Source organism: Stegodyphus dumicola, chromosome 7 (genome assembly GCF_044657685.1).
Source record: "Stegodyphus dumicola isolate Sdum_Otavi_A_Nest chromosome 7, ASM4465768v1".
NCBI lineage: Eukaryota > Metazoa > Arthropoda > Arachnida > Araneae > Eresidae > Stegodyphus > Stegodyphus dumicola.
The window spans coordinates 79,912,816-79,928,681 of NC_140774.1; the positions used below are offsets into that span (position 1 = coordinate 79,912,816).

The 15,866-nt window shown below is 31.3% G+C and overlaps 1 protein-coding gene across 2 annotated transcripts in view; it reads right to left on the reverse strand.

The window, feature by feature from the left end:
- The window catches only part of LOC118182188 (uncharacterized), a 134,379-nt gene that overhangs the window by 77,217 nt on the left and 41,296 nt on the right, over positions 1 to 15,866 (reverse strand). For both annotated transcript variants that reach the window (XM_035351505.2, XM_035351507.2), the window contains exons 15-16: positions 13,519 to 13,596; positions 8,587 to 8,670 (exon numbers count right to left, since the gene is read on the reverse strand). In XM_035351505.2, coding sequence (XP_035207396.1) covers positions 8,587 to 8,670; positions 13,519 to 13,596 — 162 coding nt within the window. The remainder of the gene's footprint in view (positions 1 to 8,586; positions 8,671 to 13,518; positions 13,597 to 15,866) is intronic.

Genomic DNA, 15,866 nt, shown 5'->3' on the forward strand with positions numbered 1-15,866 from the left:
AGTTGCCTAGCATTTGAAGATTGTTAAATACTTTGTTGCGAAGTCTAACCCAGGCTGCATGGTTAGTTTTCGTAGTTTCTAGGTTCTCTTTACAAAGGTTCTCTATGAACGCATCTTAATCAAATAGCTGCCATGTTCTTTCTATGTTCAAGTAACCAACTAACCTAGTTTAAGCGCGATTTCCAATTTAAGTTACTAGCAAAACCCGAATACTCATTAAAAATAATGTAGCTTGCCAATCGGGAGTAACATGAAAGATACGGCACCAATAATTGAATTGCTGTTACGGTACTCGGTTTCTACACTTAGATGGCCATTCTTTAATTAAAAAGCTCACCAGCGGCCGAGTGGTAAAGACGCTGAACACGGGTAGTTCGGTCCAAGGTTCGAATCCCGCGAACGGGCTGGCCGCATTGGCATTTTCGTGGTTTTTCCCATGTGTAACGTATATACGAGCCAGTTTACCTTAGAAAGTCCTCCACGAAGGCATCCCTCTCTTTAGGGAGATAGCCCTTGTGTGCTTTGCCATAATTAAATAATCCAATCCAATCCTTAATTAAATATAATTGATTTGTAACTTCTACTTGAACTGACGGTAAGAATTGAAGTACAAATAAATAATATTGTGTGCAATCTTGATTAATATAAAATTGCAAATATTTGCATAAAAAAATATTTGCATTCAGACAGAAAGTGTTTTGAAATATTTGCAATTACTTTATAAGAAGGATTTATTAATAACTGTAATAATTACTTATTATATTACTGATGATTAGGATTCAGTTCTTGACAATTACATTCTAAATTAGAATTTTAAGAATATAATAAAAATATGCTAGGCACAAAAATACATTTTAGAATAAAAAACGAGTTGATTTTTTATGTTTTAAAACTTCTTAAATTCATTTAATAAACATCGTATCCTCGTTGTTAATTGAATCCAGAATGTTGGGTGTCGTTTATATAATTATTGTTACTTGTCCACAGAATCTGCTGACTTATCCAGCCATTAAGTAGCTGCAGATCATTTCTACATAACCATTGAACTTCCATTAATTCAGTCTCTAGAGGGTTGTATGTTTATATCATAATTTGACTTTTATAAAAATGATTAATCTAAATCTTATGTTTCTATAAAAATATACTGTGCTTTAAAAATGTGGATGATAATATCAGCCGCTCTTTCAGCCACTTCAAAAGCAACAGTTTGTTTAGAAATAAATTATGCAGTTAATGTCATAAAATTCAAATAAATATCAAATGAAAATTCTCAGTTTTAGACAATTTGATTTAAATGAAGTAAAGTAGCAGACGATAAAACGCCGGAGGTAAAAATTTACTCTTACAAAAATGTACTATTATTTTTTTTAAAGGAAGATAGAGAGAAATTAAAAAAAAAAATAGTTAAAAATTTGAATATCATCTATAATTTAAAAAAACAGCTTTTCATATAGTATTAATAAATATTTATTACGCTGCATTGAGGGAAAAAATGTCATATAATTAATTCTCCGTAAAATTTTACTTGAAATTCAAGGTTAAAAATAGCTGTGGCAATACACTGTAACAAAAATCCATAAACCACATTTGGCGTTGTTATCGCTCAAAAAAAGGATGCCAAATTTCAAAACGCGAAAATATGTAAATTCGTGTATATCTTAGAAAATTTTGAATTAAAAAGTCTAATTTTTTGCAGGTATGCTTAGAAATACACCTACTTTAAGATGATGGTAAAAATTTTATAGGTTATAATTCAAAATTTGTTTCGAAAAATTTATAAAAATTATTTAAAAATAGAAATTTAAAAAATAGAACACAAAAAATAGGTAAATTTTATTTGGAATGAACCTAAATTTTGAACTGTGAAAGGAAATATCAAAAAAGTTTAATAAAAAAAGAGATATTAATAAATATTTGCCAAATTCAATTAACATTGAGGAGCTAACATTTTGAGAGCTAATATTTTAAAAACTACTCGTACGATTTTTACAAAACTTGGTATTCTGGCATAATTTGAGTCGTAGAATCGAAATATGTAAAAAAATTGGTATGTTATTTCAGAAAAAGTCCGATTTTGTGTCAAAATACCTATGTTAAAATAGTGCTATATATAAATCTAATATATATCCTAAGTCGCGCTTTCGAGACATGAAGAACGGAATTTGAATTTCGTGAATCGCCCTAGTAGAACGGGAAATATAGCACTGTCCCTTTTTTTTTTTTTTTGGAGCAGTGTACATATGTTACATTCAAATGACATATATGTAGGGATAATTTTATTGTTAATTTTGATTTTGATGTTTTGTATACATTTGATCATTAATAAATTATGCTTGAGGTATCAAAACTGCCTTTTTGTTCAAACACAGCAATGTGTGAACGGGTACAGCTAATAGCCTATAAATGTGAGTGATTATTCTAAATTTGTTTAGAGACATTAATAACTTTACCATACATGATAGCTTTTAAATTTTACAAATACATGTAAAGAAAAAAAAATGAAAAAACAAATACAAATTTAAAAATTAAACATGAGATGCAATTACTCAGTGATAAATACATTTTGTGAAAAGAAAATACTGCATCATATAAGTACAGTATACATCAGTAGCTTATATATATATATATATATAACAGCTCCACCCAAATAAAGGAGAAATTCTGTATAAGAGGAATTTGGATTCTGTTAAGGATTTCTGCATAGAGTCAAAAGTCGTTAATTCAGACACCCATAATCCGGAATGATCTATAATCCGGACCTCAAAGCTAAAATCTTTCTGTGCATGCGCGTAGGCGTTTACGCATGCGCACAAGACCTTTACAACTGCGCATATGCGTCTGCGCAAGCGCAGAATACGTTTTCGCGTGCGCGTTTAATGTATAACGGACGGTATAAGCTAAAATTATCTATTTCAGTCAATGTTGATGATTGCGTTGTTCCTTAATCTTCAGATTGGATCCGGCTTATTATTTTTTTGCACACTGTATGAGCAATTTTATAAAAGTAAGCTTGAACTTTCGATTATGTCAAATAGAATTTCCGATGCTGGAGCTCCCAAAGGATCTAGAAAACAAAAGTATGTTTCGATGTCCATCAAACAAAAAGTGGAATTGCTACAAAAAATGGATAAAGGCATATCCTTTGTTTATCTAACTGTTCCGAAATCTTTTTATCAATTTCACGCTGCTCTGCGCGGAGGGGGGGGGGGGACGTCACAGCGCACAATGAACTGGAAGTTTATCTGTCAGCACTATCGTTATCTTCAGGGCAGATGATTTTATTTTATTCGGCTTATAATTCCTTACTAAATGTAGTATTTCATCATGATGTACTCCGTCTTTGATATGATTTAAATGAAATTCCTCGTCATTATAAATATCACAAATACAAATCAAATAGTTTTATGGTTGCAATTTTCTAATTTCGGTTATGCTTAATGTATAATGAAGTAATGTTAATAAAGTAAACAAAGAAATATTAAGCTTCTTTTTTTGTAAATTTTAATACCCTTTAGATCATAATTGCTCATTATTTTATAAATTACGGTTTCATATTTTTAATTTTATAATTTCTGCTTGCTATCTTACCAGATTTAAACTGATGATCTATAATCCGGAAAAATTGATAATCCGGAATCGCCGAAGTCTCGACGGTCCGGATTAAAGACTTTTGACTGTATTAAACAAATGAACAGAAATGCATATACTTTTCAGATGTACCCCTTATACTTAAAACATATGAGCTGTTTTTCTCTCCTGTATAAATACAGTAGAACTTCTATTAACCAAGGCCTCCTTTTACCTGAGCTGGGAATTAATTTAAAGTAGTAATTGAAAAAAAAAAAAAATGTGATAATGTTAGAAAGAGTAAATCAAAAATCAACAAAATTCGTGAATTTTCATCTTTTTTTTTTTTTTTTCCCCCAATGCTAACAAAAAGGCTAAAGATGGAATAAAATTTCACAGAGCTGATAATAGAATGCAAGGCTGCCAGAAGCTCTAAATCTGCAACATTCAAATCCTCAGCTTAAATACTCTATAATTAATTTGCATTCTGGTAAAGACTATGGAAAGAAGAAGTTATAGTAAAGTTTCAAATCATAATAAATGACTAATTAACAAAATCTCACAAGGTCATTTAATAGCCTTCCTGTATTACTGGCAATTAATTCATAGATATCTTTCAAAGGATAAAGGGAATAATGTTTTAGATTGGATAACTGTAGATAATAGACTTAGATTTTCAGGTTTTGCATGATGAATAAATTATTTGTGGCACATTCAGAGAATAATAAAAAGTGCATCGATGCTTTGGATTTTGACAAGATAAAAAACATGAAAATTAGCTTTGCATATCTTGGATTTGGTTTATTTTGATTATCATGAAGAACATGAGTGTTCTATATTCAAGGAAGGGAGATTCCTTCGTGAAAGACCTTTTTAAAGGAAAAAAGATCATATAATACATGGGAGAAAACCAAGAAAATTTCCATGCAATCAGCCTGTTTGGTGGGATCTGAAAATGGTCAATCTACCAATATTCAGCAGTTTTACTGCCAACCGACTAACAGGCTAATTAACACCTTGAGCAAAGCTTTTTAATATTTAATGCAATGCCCTGATATTTATTATACAGATATTTTGTTGATCAGAAACTGACAATGTACAGTAACTATAGGACGGTAGTTATATAACTATTATAAAGTTAATGAACTTTTCCATTTCACAGTTTTCATTTGATTAAATTTTTCATGAATATTTTTTCACAAAATAAAATTTTATATTAATTATTGAGTGAAGGAAACAAATTTTATCTTGTAATAATTAACTACCATAGACAATTTTTGGTGACCTTTTTACGAGTCATAAATGCTCACCAAAATTCAAAATTGGAAAAAAAAAAAAAAAGCATAAAGAGCAAGATTTGCTTTGACAAATACTTCATTATTTTTACCACAAATATGTTTTTTATCTAACAATTTTAACAACAGAATTTTAAATTTAATAAAAATTAATTCTATTTAAAAATATATATCATACAATAATTTTATTAATTTCTGAACTGAAGCTTCCAAGGAAGGCATTTCCGAATACTGTTGCCAACAGCGGCGATTCTGTTGACTAGATCCATATCAGTTTCATTGAAGCACTCATAGATATGGTCCTACAAGAAAAGTCCAAACATGATGATGGTGTTTGGATCCGGTGATCTTAGCAGCCAAGCTATGGGACTACCTCGACTAATCCATCTCCCTGGGAACTTTGCATCTGAAGTGTTCCTCACATCTAAGGCTGAAGTATGCAGGCACATCATTGTGCTGGAACAACATTCTTAACCTGATGGGTTACCTTCAGGGAACACCTCTCGTAGGAATGTGCAATACAATTCACTGTCTAGAAAGTGTGATAGGAAGCATGGACCAACCAATTGGTCATCGAAGATCCCTTGCCCGAACAATTATGGCAAACTACTGCTAGAATGAATAAGGATGTGTAGCATGTGGGTTTGTAGATACCCATGCGTGTGATTAGTGGGTATTAAAAACACCCTTATGGATAAAAGTGCACTCGTCTGTAAACAGAACACGTCCACTGAAATTTAGCTGCTCGGCATTCTGATGGAGGTGCCAACATGCAAAATGGACACATAGCTGATAGCCCACTGGTAACCATGCTTGCACATTCTATGTACAATAGGGGCGCATTCCTTCCTCCTGTAGCACATGGCAAACTGTCATTTGGGACACGTTTACAACATGGGAAACCACTTGCATGCTATCTCCCCACTGATCTTTCACCTTATGCAGAATTTCTCTTCAAGTTACAGTGTCCTGATGCACCTTTCACGCTCTCTATCTTGCTTGGCTACAGTGAAGGATCAGATTTCACACAGCTGCCAGTGCGCCTCATCGGAAACCGGTCGTGGTAAAGTCTCTGTGCCTCATTCGCATTCCCATCTGCTGCACCGTAAACAAAGTTCATATCAGTCATTTCTTGCCTCATAAAACCAGCCACCCTCTCAGCAATCCAGAGTAGAAAATGCTACTGAGTGTAAGTATTGAACCTTTTATATCATTGACAATGCCACATAGAGGCTCTTCCTTTGCTCTCCGACCATACATTCTATGACAATTATTGCTCATATAGCTGCCTTCTATCATCCCCTAAAGCTCTGCCCACTTGCTCAATTCACCCTGTATGTCTTTCATTGATATTTTAATTTTTTATTAATCTACACAGATGTGCCAAAACAATATTACCATCCCCACATTTTTTAAAGAAAGCATTTTCATGGCATGGAAGGCACATGATTGTGTGGGAATGGTATTTAACTGCTGCTGGAGAAGGTAAGGAATCATTCTTGATAGAAGACAGACTGTAATGGGCTGAAGACTCAGAATGAGTATCTCCGAAACTGCATGACTGGTACATTGTTCATGATCTGCCATTGTTAGTATTTCTGCAAAATGGATAAATAATGGTAACCAGCAGTAGACACCAAGATGTTGGACGTCCTTACATCATCAAAGAAAAAGGATGCTGGGGACTGTCTTGCATGGTACAGCAAAATCAGCACCAGACAGAGGCTTAGCTGACACACCAATACAATGCAGGTCCAAGTGCAAGTGTTAAGGAACACACAGTTCAGCGGACACTGTTGGATATAGAACTGTGCAGCTGATATCCCACTCATGTGCCTCTATTGTCCAAGCATCATTGTCAAGTACGCCTATAGTGGGCCTGAGAACATCGAAACTGACCATGGATAAGTGGAAGACAGCTGTCTGATCAGATGAATCACAATTTCTCATTCAACACGTTTATGATCGTGTCAGAGGGTATGCCATCTTCCAGGCAAACAGTTACTCACCCCCCCCCAAATACAGCAGGTCAAAAAAACAGGCTGCTGGTGGTGGCATTACGCTTTATGGAACATTCTCACGGGTGGCTCTGGGATCCTTGGTTATAGTAGAACAGACCATGAAAGCTGCAGACTATCTGAACATAACTGCATATTAATTCCTCCCTTATATGGCATCTGTCTTCCTGACTGGAAATGCAATCTTCCAGCAAGACAATGCCCCATATCACAACGCTGAAATCATGTGAAAGTGGTTGGAGAAGCATAATGGTGAATTTCAATTAATGTCCTGGTCACCTAACTCATTGGATTTTAACCTGATAGAGTGTATTTGGGATGTCATGAAGCAGTAGCTCACAGCTCAAACACCAACATGATGGAATATCTCGACTTTGCGTCACCACTACTTAAACATTTAGTACAACCTTTCTGCAGTCATCTACCAAGAGCTTGTGACATCCATGCAAGGAGATTTATAGCTGTTTTTGCAGACCAAAGGTCACGCAACACTTTATTGAGTAGGTGGTCATAATGTTTTGGCTCTTAAGAGTAAGTTTAATAGAAATTTAAAAATTTAGATCTTATCATTTCTGATTCCAATTCACGATTTATTTTCGCACATAACTTTATATGTGCAGAGATATTTAGAAATAAAGACTGAATCTACATCTTTTTTTAACTACTAAACATCTTGACCACCATTACTCACCAAAAAACTTTGACAGAATAACACTCGAAGATATTTATAATATAATAATTTAGAAGTCTTTCTTTTTTAAATTACCACTTAATAAATAATAAAAGTTAGACAAACATGAATAAATTGGAATTTTAAATTCAAACTACAAAAACTTTAAATATCATGAAAGGAATATTTTGAAAGTATTTATTACAAAAATATGATAAAAGGCACTGCATTATTGATAATTAATGATATGATTTATTGATCATTATGATAAAAAGGACATATCCTTGTAAAGCTCTTGTAAAATTGATAAGATCAAGTTATATGATAAATAGCCAGTTTAAGCCAAGTAAAATTTAAATAGAATTATGCACAGATAAATATAAATATTATCATAAATCATAATGAAAAAAATTTTTAACCAAAATATAAGTATCATATTATGACTCATATTAGTAGTTCTGTTAACTATGATTCTTGAACGACAAGACTAAATTAAATAGTTATATTTTTTCCTTTCATAAGATACAGAAAAAAATATCATAGTCAAAACTTTTCATTAAAATATACACTTACTTTTTACAATAGAGTAATTAAAAATATACCACTACCACTGCAATAATTATGAATACTTAGCAGTATGTGATATGAAGAAATTATCTCACTATAGTCATTAGCATTTAGAAGTACAGCTTCTGAAAAAATATATTGATGTGGCCTGAATATTTTAAAAAACTGCTATTTACATAATACTTCTGATCTATATTAGCAATTAATTACAGAAATAAAACTGTTCTGTTTATAATCAAGCAAGTAAAAGTGTTAAACTTTCACTTTTCTCCCTAAATTTATATTCAATATGAAATCTCAGTTTTGCCTCTTTGCAGAAAGAAAATGCAAATGAGCAATTAAAAGAATCCATTAAACAAAGCACATTAGATTTCAGAATGATCAAAATGTATGCATTTCAAATTTACAAACAGATTCAGAAATATATTTTAAGTGTAGTTTTTCTTACATTCAATATGAAGTTTCATACCTGATCAGAACTGTCACTGTCACCAAAAAGTGAATCTTTGGCTTTAATAGATAATGCTGCTGCTAATGGTTTCTCCGAACTAGCCTATAATAATAAAAACCATCTACTTTTCAAAAATAAACATTAAAATAAAAATATGACACTGTAAAAACTGGGTTCATGGTGCAAATTTTTATTCCATATTATATTTTTATAAAACAGTCAAGAAATTAAGGTAATGAAGAATAATAAAACATCAGAATTACACATGATAAAGGACAGAAAAAAGCATTAAATATGCTAGAGGTTTATTTTTCATGATTACAAACAAACTAAAAATTATTTTGGGTATCCCTAAGCTACCACACACACACACACACACACAAAAAAAAAAAAAAAAAAAAAAAAAAAAAACTTCAAAATATGTTTTTAAAGAGTGACTCATTTTATGTTTACTAAGGACTACTATTATTACGATCATGCAGTATTAGTTACATGTAGCTATAAAAATGCTAAATGTTTAATCTATCTAAAAGTGGTACATCAATTGCCTATATTAACACTGTAAGATACAGCTTTCTGTCAATTCGCTATCTAGAACAGCATTAAGGCACAGAGCTCAAAACTAACCATGCTGCATTTTATTTATTAGGGATGTTCCAATGAAAAGGTAAGAAATGACACTTTGAGAATAATTGAAGTCTTTATTCGCATGTAATCACTAGAGGCCTGAGCACAACTGTCAGACTGTTTCACGAGCCAAAAGGTTCTTTATTCCCAGAATTCATGTGGCTGTGACAGGAGCCAGTGTCCTTCAGTTATTTGTCTGAGTTAAGTGTTTCCCTTTGAGATTTTTTTTTAGAGGACCAAACACATGAAAGTCAGAGGGCAACATGTCCAAGTGATAGGGCTGTTCCCAAACGTGTGGACACAAGTTATTGTGGAGCAAGATCACTCCCTCTCTGAGCAGTCCAGGCTGTTTGCTCTTAATAGACTTGCCCAGACTACAGAGTGTCTGAAAGTGCACACCACTGTTAATGGTTTATCTGTGCTCAAGGAATTCGATGAGTATCACATCTCCGAGAATAAAAACAATGGTGAGCATCACCTTGACAGCTGAGGACACAGCTTTGAATTTTTTACAGGCAGATGATGACACATGCTTCCATTGCATGCTCTGTAACTTTGTCTCTGGCTCAAAGTGATGCCACCAGCTCTCATCACCGCCGATGATCTGCTCCAGGAAAGTGGGGTCTTCATGATACCTGAAGAGGTGGTGCAGTGCTAGCTCCATATGGCGTTCCTTTTGTGGATCCCTGAGCTTCTATGAAACTCACAGTATGCACAACTTTCGGTAACCCAACCAATCATGCAAAATTGTCCACATAGTTCCAACACTGATTTCCACCATCACTGCCAACATTCGCACTGTGACACACTGATCACTTCTCACCAGGCTGCTCACCTTATCGATGAGTTCAGCCATGATTACCAAGTTCGCCTGGCTTGGTCTCGGTTCATCACTCAAAAACATCACTCCCGACCTTCACAAAAACAGGTACTCCACTTTCTCACTGAATTGTAAGACACGCAGTACCCTGCATACAGCCATCATTCGGTGATGAATATTGGCCAGTTTAAACCCTTTCCAGTCAGAAAGCTGGTTAACACCTCGCTGCTCTTCAATTGTTGAATTTTGCAGTGTGAGCACCATGATATCCTGATACACACTGCTACATCTATTGGACAGATCACACAACTGCCTACTTATCTCATATGTCATGTACGGGTGCCTGCACATCTGCACAAACACGCCAAACACTACACTCGCATCCCTAGATGTCTCACTATGTCATTCCGAAGTGGTATATTCAAATTTCAACTGGATTGGTTGTTACAACATTTCATACTTTTGCATTTGAAAACCCAATTAGATTTCTAATGTTAGAAAAATGTACTGCAAAATTTTCAGTTTTTTAGGCAATTACACTATGGCACTATTAGGGCAGCATTTATCATCCAAACAGCCTGAGTAAATGTTGTTATTACAACAAAGGTAAGATTTTTAAATTCTGTACGATATTACAAATAGCTAGTTCTAAAAAATTTTGCCAATTAATATGGCAGAAGTTCTTTATCTCTCAGTTTATGAACATCATCATTACATACCTTGGTAAAAATAATTGTTTGGTTTTTATTTATTTACTTAAATATTTCAAATAGCAGTAAGCTGTATTTTTAACTTAAAACCATAGAAAGCCCTTAAATAATATTTATTTTGTTACAATTTTAAAATACTTATTGTCTCATAAAGAATCTATGCTTAAAATGTCTGTGCATTTCGAGCAACACTCTAAACTTCAGTTATTATGTACAAAGGCATAAAGAGGAACATTTGTACATTATAGGTACATAATTTTTCAAGCTATATAAACCTATTTTAACATAACATATTTACTGACAAATTTTGGAAGCATTCCCTACATATATTTGTTCCCTCAATAAATATTCTTGTCCATGCTGTCAAATTATACTCTCTCCCTTCACACAGAGAAAAAAAAAAGAGAATGTAAAGTAACGGTATCTAAGTTATGTAGATAAATATATGAATTAATAAAATTACATTTAAAATATATATACACACAGTGTGAAAAATTTAAGCATGGATGTTACTTTTGAAGTAAACAGCTATGAAACTGGAGAAAAGACAAAGCAGCCAGGGCAGTGGAAAGTTGATTTATATGAAAACAGCAGAAACCAATAGAATATATATGATATGCATGGTCACATCTTTTAGCAGAAAATTAACAATTGAAGGTGTATGCTGAAAATATAGCATTAAAAACATTGTGGACAAAATAATGCAAGGGGAGAGCATCATAGGAAAAAGAAAGCAAAGGAAAAAAAAAAAAAAAAAAACACCGTAGCTATAAAACATTATAGTAGAAAATAAAATGGTGTACAAACTTCATTGTTTTAAACCATTGTAATTTGACTATGAAAGTTTTAAGACAATTTTTCAGTGGTGATATGCAAGTATAAGAAGTAATATTTTTTATCTCTATATTTCATACTTTTGAGTTAATTAATAAATTTTTATTGAAAAAGCAAAAAAGAAAAACACTCAAAATCTAGAAACTAGTAAAAATTAATGCTATGTATAGCCACTACCAGAATTTTAAACTTATGTTGCTACCTATTAAAAATCATTATATATTTAACCTCTTTTACACACAAATTAGTAGATTTTCATGAAAAAATATAGTGTAGAAGAGACTGAAAAGAGGTAGGTACGTACGTTTAAAATTCTATTAACTGTTATATGTAACATTAATTTTTTGCTAATTTTTGGATTTTGAATGCTTAAGTTTTCATCTTTTTCAGTAAAAATATATTAGTTGACATAAAAATACGAAATTTAGAAGTAAAATTATTATTTGTTTTTTCTTACACTCACAAATCATTATGCCAAAAATTCACTTAAAATTTTTTCACTCAAAGAAATGTCTGCAAAGTTACCATGCAATGATTTGTAGGATTTTTTTTTTTAAAATCTGGCATTATGTATATGATTTAAAACTGTAAAGACTTTGTGCCACTTTTACAATAATATTACAATTATATTTTCCCCTTGCTTTCTTTTCTCCCACGATGTTTTGCATGAAGACGTTTTCCTCTCATATTGTTTTCTCCATGACATTTTAATCTATGATATTTTTCACCTATAATGCAACTGAAATAAATGCCCATCATCGAATGGCACTCTTCCCTCAAAAACAATCATCTTATGTTAAACAAGGAGAGATGGTGTCAGAGAATTATAGCAATTATAAAGAGGTCATATTATTTACTACAGGACGTATGTTGCTGTTTTTCCTTTCAGGCAGACAATTCTTTCCCTTTTAAGAATCAACTATAAAAAAAGGTACAACTAAAATTTTGCATGCTTATCATCCTTTCCATAAAATACAGAAATGTCTTCATGTGATATGCATTTCATTAAGTTTAACTGATAAATAGAAATGCCCATAATTCTGTTTTTATGGTAGAGAGATTCAAAAAAACATCACTGGAAGGAGTATGCATGTGAAGATTCACTCCAAACATTTAACACATTTTTCCTGAATTTTGAGCTCATTACATTATGTTACAAAGCTATTTATCCTCCACACAACTTGGATAATATTAATAAAACATTAAGATATTTTATCTGCCTTTAAGTAGTCTGCTATTTTCAGAATGCTGCCATTCGATACAACATATGGTAATTAATTTATCATTAAAATTATAACTGCTTAACAAACTGAATAATTTAAAAACAACAAGTGCTGTTAATAAATTATAATTTTTGACATTTCATTTTTAATATCGCACCAATATAGCTTACCATTTTTTATAATATATTTCACCAATACAATTTAAATTATATTTAATTTCTGACAAACTAATATAACTGATCATTTTTATGAACATTTATAAAGTCTAGTGTAATTAATAAATCATTCTAATGCTTAATATAATGTACTCATAGAAAATATTTTTAAATAATGTATTTACTTCATATAACTTAAAATACATTTAATGAGTACCCAATTCATAATTCCAAATGATAATTATTTATAATATGGGCAACTAATAATTATGATGATTTGCAGCATTCCAGTAACAAATAAACAATTCCATTTTACTTCATTACTTATTGAAATTACTAATCTAAAAGAATTATGCTAATCTTAAAAACTTATCTAATCTATAATATAATTAACTATTTTTATGCTTAATAAAATTTTATCACCTTGTAATAGCAAAGAACAAACAATTTTTAAATTATTTAATCCATCTAAAATACGTATCTTGAAAATGTGAGGGGAAAATTATAAAAATATTTAAACAGAATTTGACATTTTCCAGAAAGTGACACTTATCAACAAATAATAACAGAAAAAAAATTACTTTGTTTGATTCCTTTACACTTTCAAATAACAAAGACTGTTTAGCTGAACCTTTTGAAGATTTGTCTCCATCTGGTACCTAAAAAATTAAAAAGGGAGGGAAAATATACAATAGTGAAGAAAATATCTTATAATTTTAGATTAGAAGATAAGATTGCCATATCTTTAGAAGTTAACAATGCAAACAAACTCCCTCCCAAAATACTTTTAATGCTAACTTTTACCTTACAAAGATAATTGAACTACACATATTAGGTTCTAAGCCTAATATTTATACAATGAAAGTGTAAACTGCAATTGAAACCATATTTAGTGAGCAACTAATATGGAACTAATATTGGAAATAAATCAATTGACTATTATTTAAATAATGCAAAGCAAGCACAAGCATTTCATCTCACTTTCAACTGAAAGGGATTGAAACTTAAAGCCTTGTACCCTTCTTCTTCTACTAACAACCTCTCAAGAGGACATCTAAATTGATCAATGATAAAAAATCAGTTCAAACATATCTCATAATAACTACATGGAATGAGAACAGAGTTAAGTTCAACTACAACAACCTTTAAGATACCAAAAGATTGGTTTGTTATATCTGATCTGATATGAGAAAAAATGGGCCATCTCACAAAACACTGTAAAAATAGACTGATCATTCACAGAAAAAAAAAAAAAAGAAAGAAAGAAAGAGTATTGGCACTGTCACGGTTTCCAAACAAAATGAGTAGTAAATTACAATTATTATTATGTGCAATTACTAAATTTCTTTTTAGTTGCTCTTCAGTTTCACAATACGCTAATGGTTATACATGATAAATTACTTAGCACAAAAGTTATGGTTTAAAATCATCCCTTCAGTTACACACCTCCATCTAAAATGCACATTTATAATTAGCAGTTGTCCAGATAATGGCAGATTGAAGCTTCTTTGAATGATGAGCCATTCCAACAATGCTTCTTCAGTGCCCTTACGTTTGGCCTTTTTTCCCTTGTATTCAATTTTTTTCCACAAATAGAAACTATCGAATCTTCATTTTTCCACTGCAAACTGTAAAAATATATGCCTGGCAGTTATCAATTTTGCTATATTTATTTTCCATTTTTACTTCCTTGTAAGAAGTAAAGGAAATACTGTAATCATGAAAAATTTCAGGCATCATACTTTAACCGTTCTTGAAACCATTTCAACAATGTTTTCATGTAACATCTATACATATGGACAGAATAAAGGACTGTTTTTGCCAAAGAGGATTGTAAAATGGATTCAGAAGAGTGTTTCCCCCTTGATTGTACGTACATATGTCAAGAACGTCTGTATGAAGGATGTCTGTACGTACTTGTTTGAAATTTGTATATGGGACTGCTGTTACATGTAGTTGTGCAGCTCCCTTTTTTGCTGCAATCAGTTGCACCAATTGTATATATATGTATATATTTCCGATCTGTTACCTGGCTCGGTGAGCTTAGTTTTTTATTTTTAAATGTTGGTATATTGTGCATTTTTTGCCCAAAATGCATGGCAGGTGCATAAATGGAAAAGTTTCTCCTTAAGTGGGACTTTATTTCACAGGAGCTCAGATAAGCCTTAAGCATAATAAATAACAAAATTAATATAATTCAGGGTTAATTTTCTGAGCACATATATAATGTAAGAGTTATTTTCAATTAGTGATAATTATTAGGGTTACTAAAAGTAATTTTTAAATATTTAATCCAAACTTACTTTTTTAAATTAAAAAAAAAAAAGGAATCAAAGACAACTGATTGAAAGATTTCAATTATTAAAAATAAATTATTCAAGTTATTAAAAATAAATTATTATATAAATACAATTAAATAAATAAAAATTCATGCAAGATATTTAATGAATTCTTTTGAAGGTTTTATTTTTGCACCCTTATAAAGCAATAAAATTCAAAATAGACATTATTAACTAATGAAAAGTATACCACACAGCAACTTGTCAATAAACTGCTATTCTATAAAAAAGAGATCTGTAATATTTTTAAGATTCATGTAATTCTTTATAAAGCAGAGATGAATTTATTAGAAATTTAATTAATTCATCATTCTATTAATCTTAATTTAAAGTACACAAATGAAATTTTTATACATTAAAAATCAATATTCTATAATTTTGAATGGCCATAGAAGGTAAAGATGATTATACTTTGAATAAAAAATTTTGGCAAATTTAATATTTTTTAATGTTTATACATTCGAAGCTCATCTAAAATATAAATTCTCATTTACAATTATAGAAAGAAAATACTGTTACTAATTTAAAAAAATAATGTACACACACATGGAGGAAGGAATCTCTACAGCAGAAATCACTATAACTTTTAT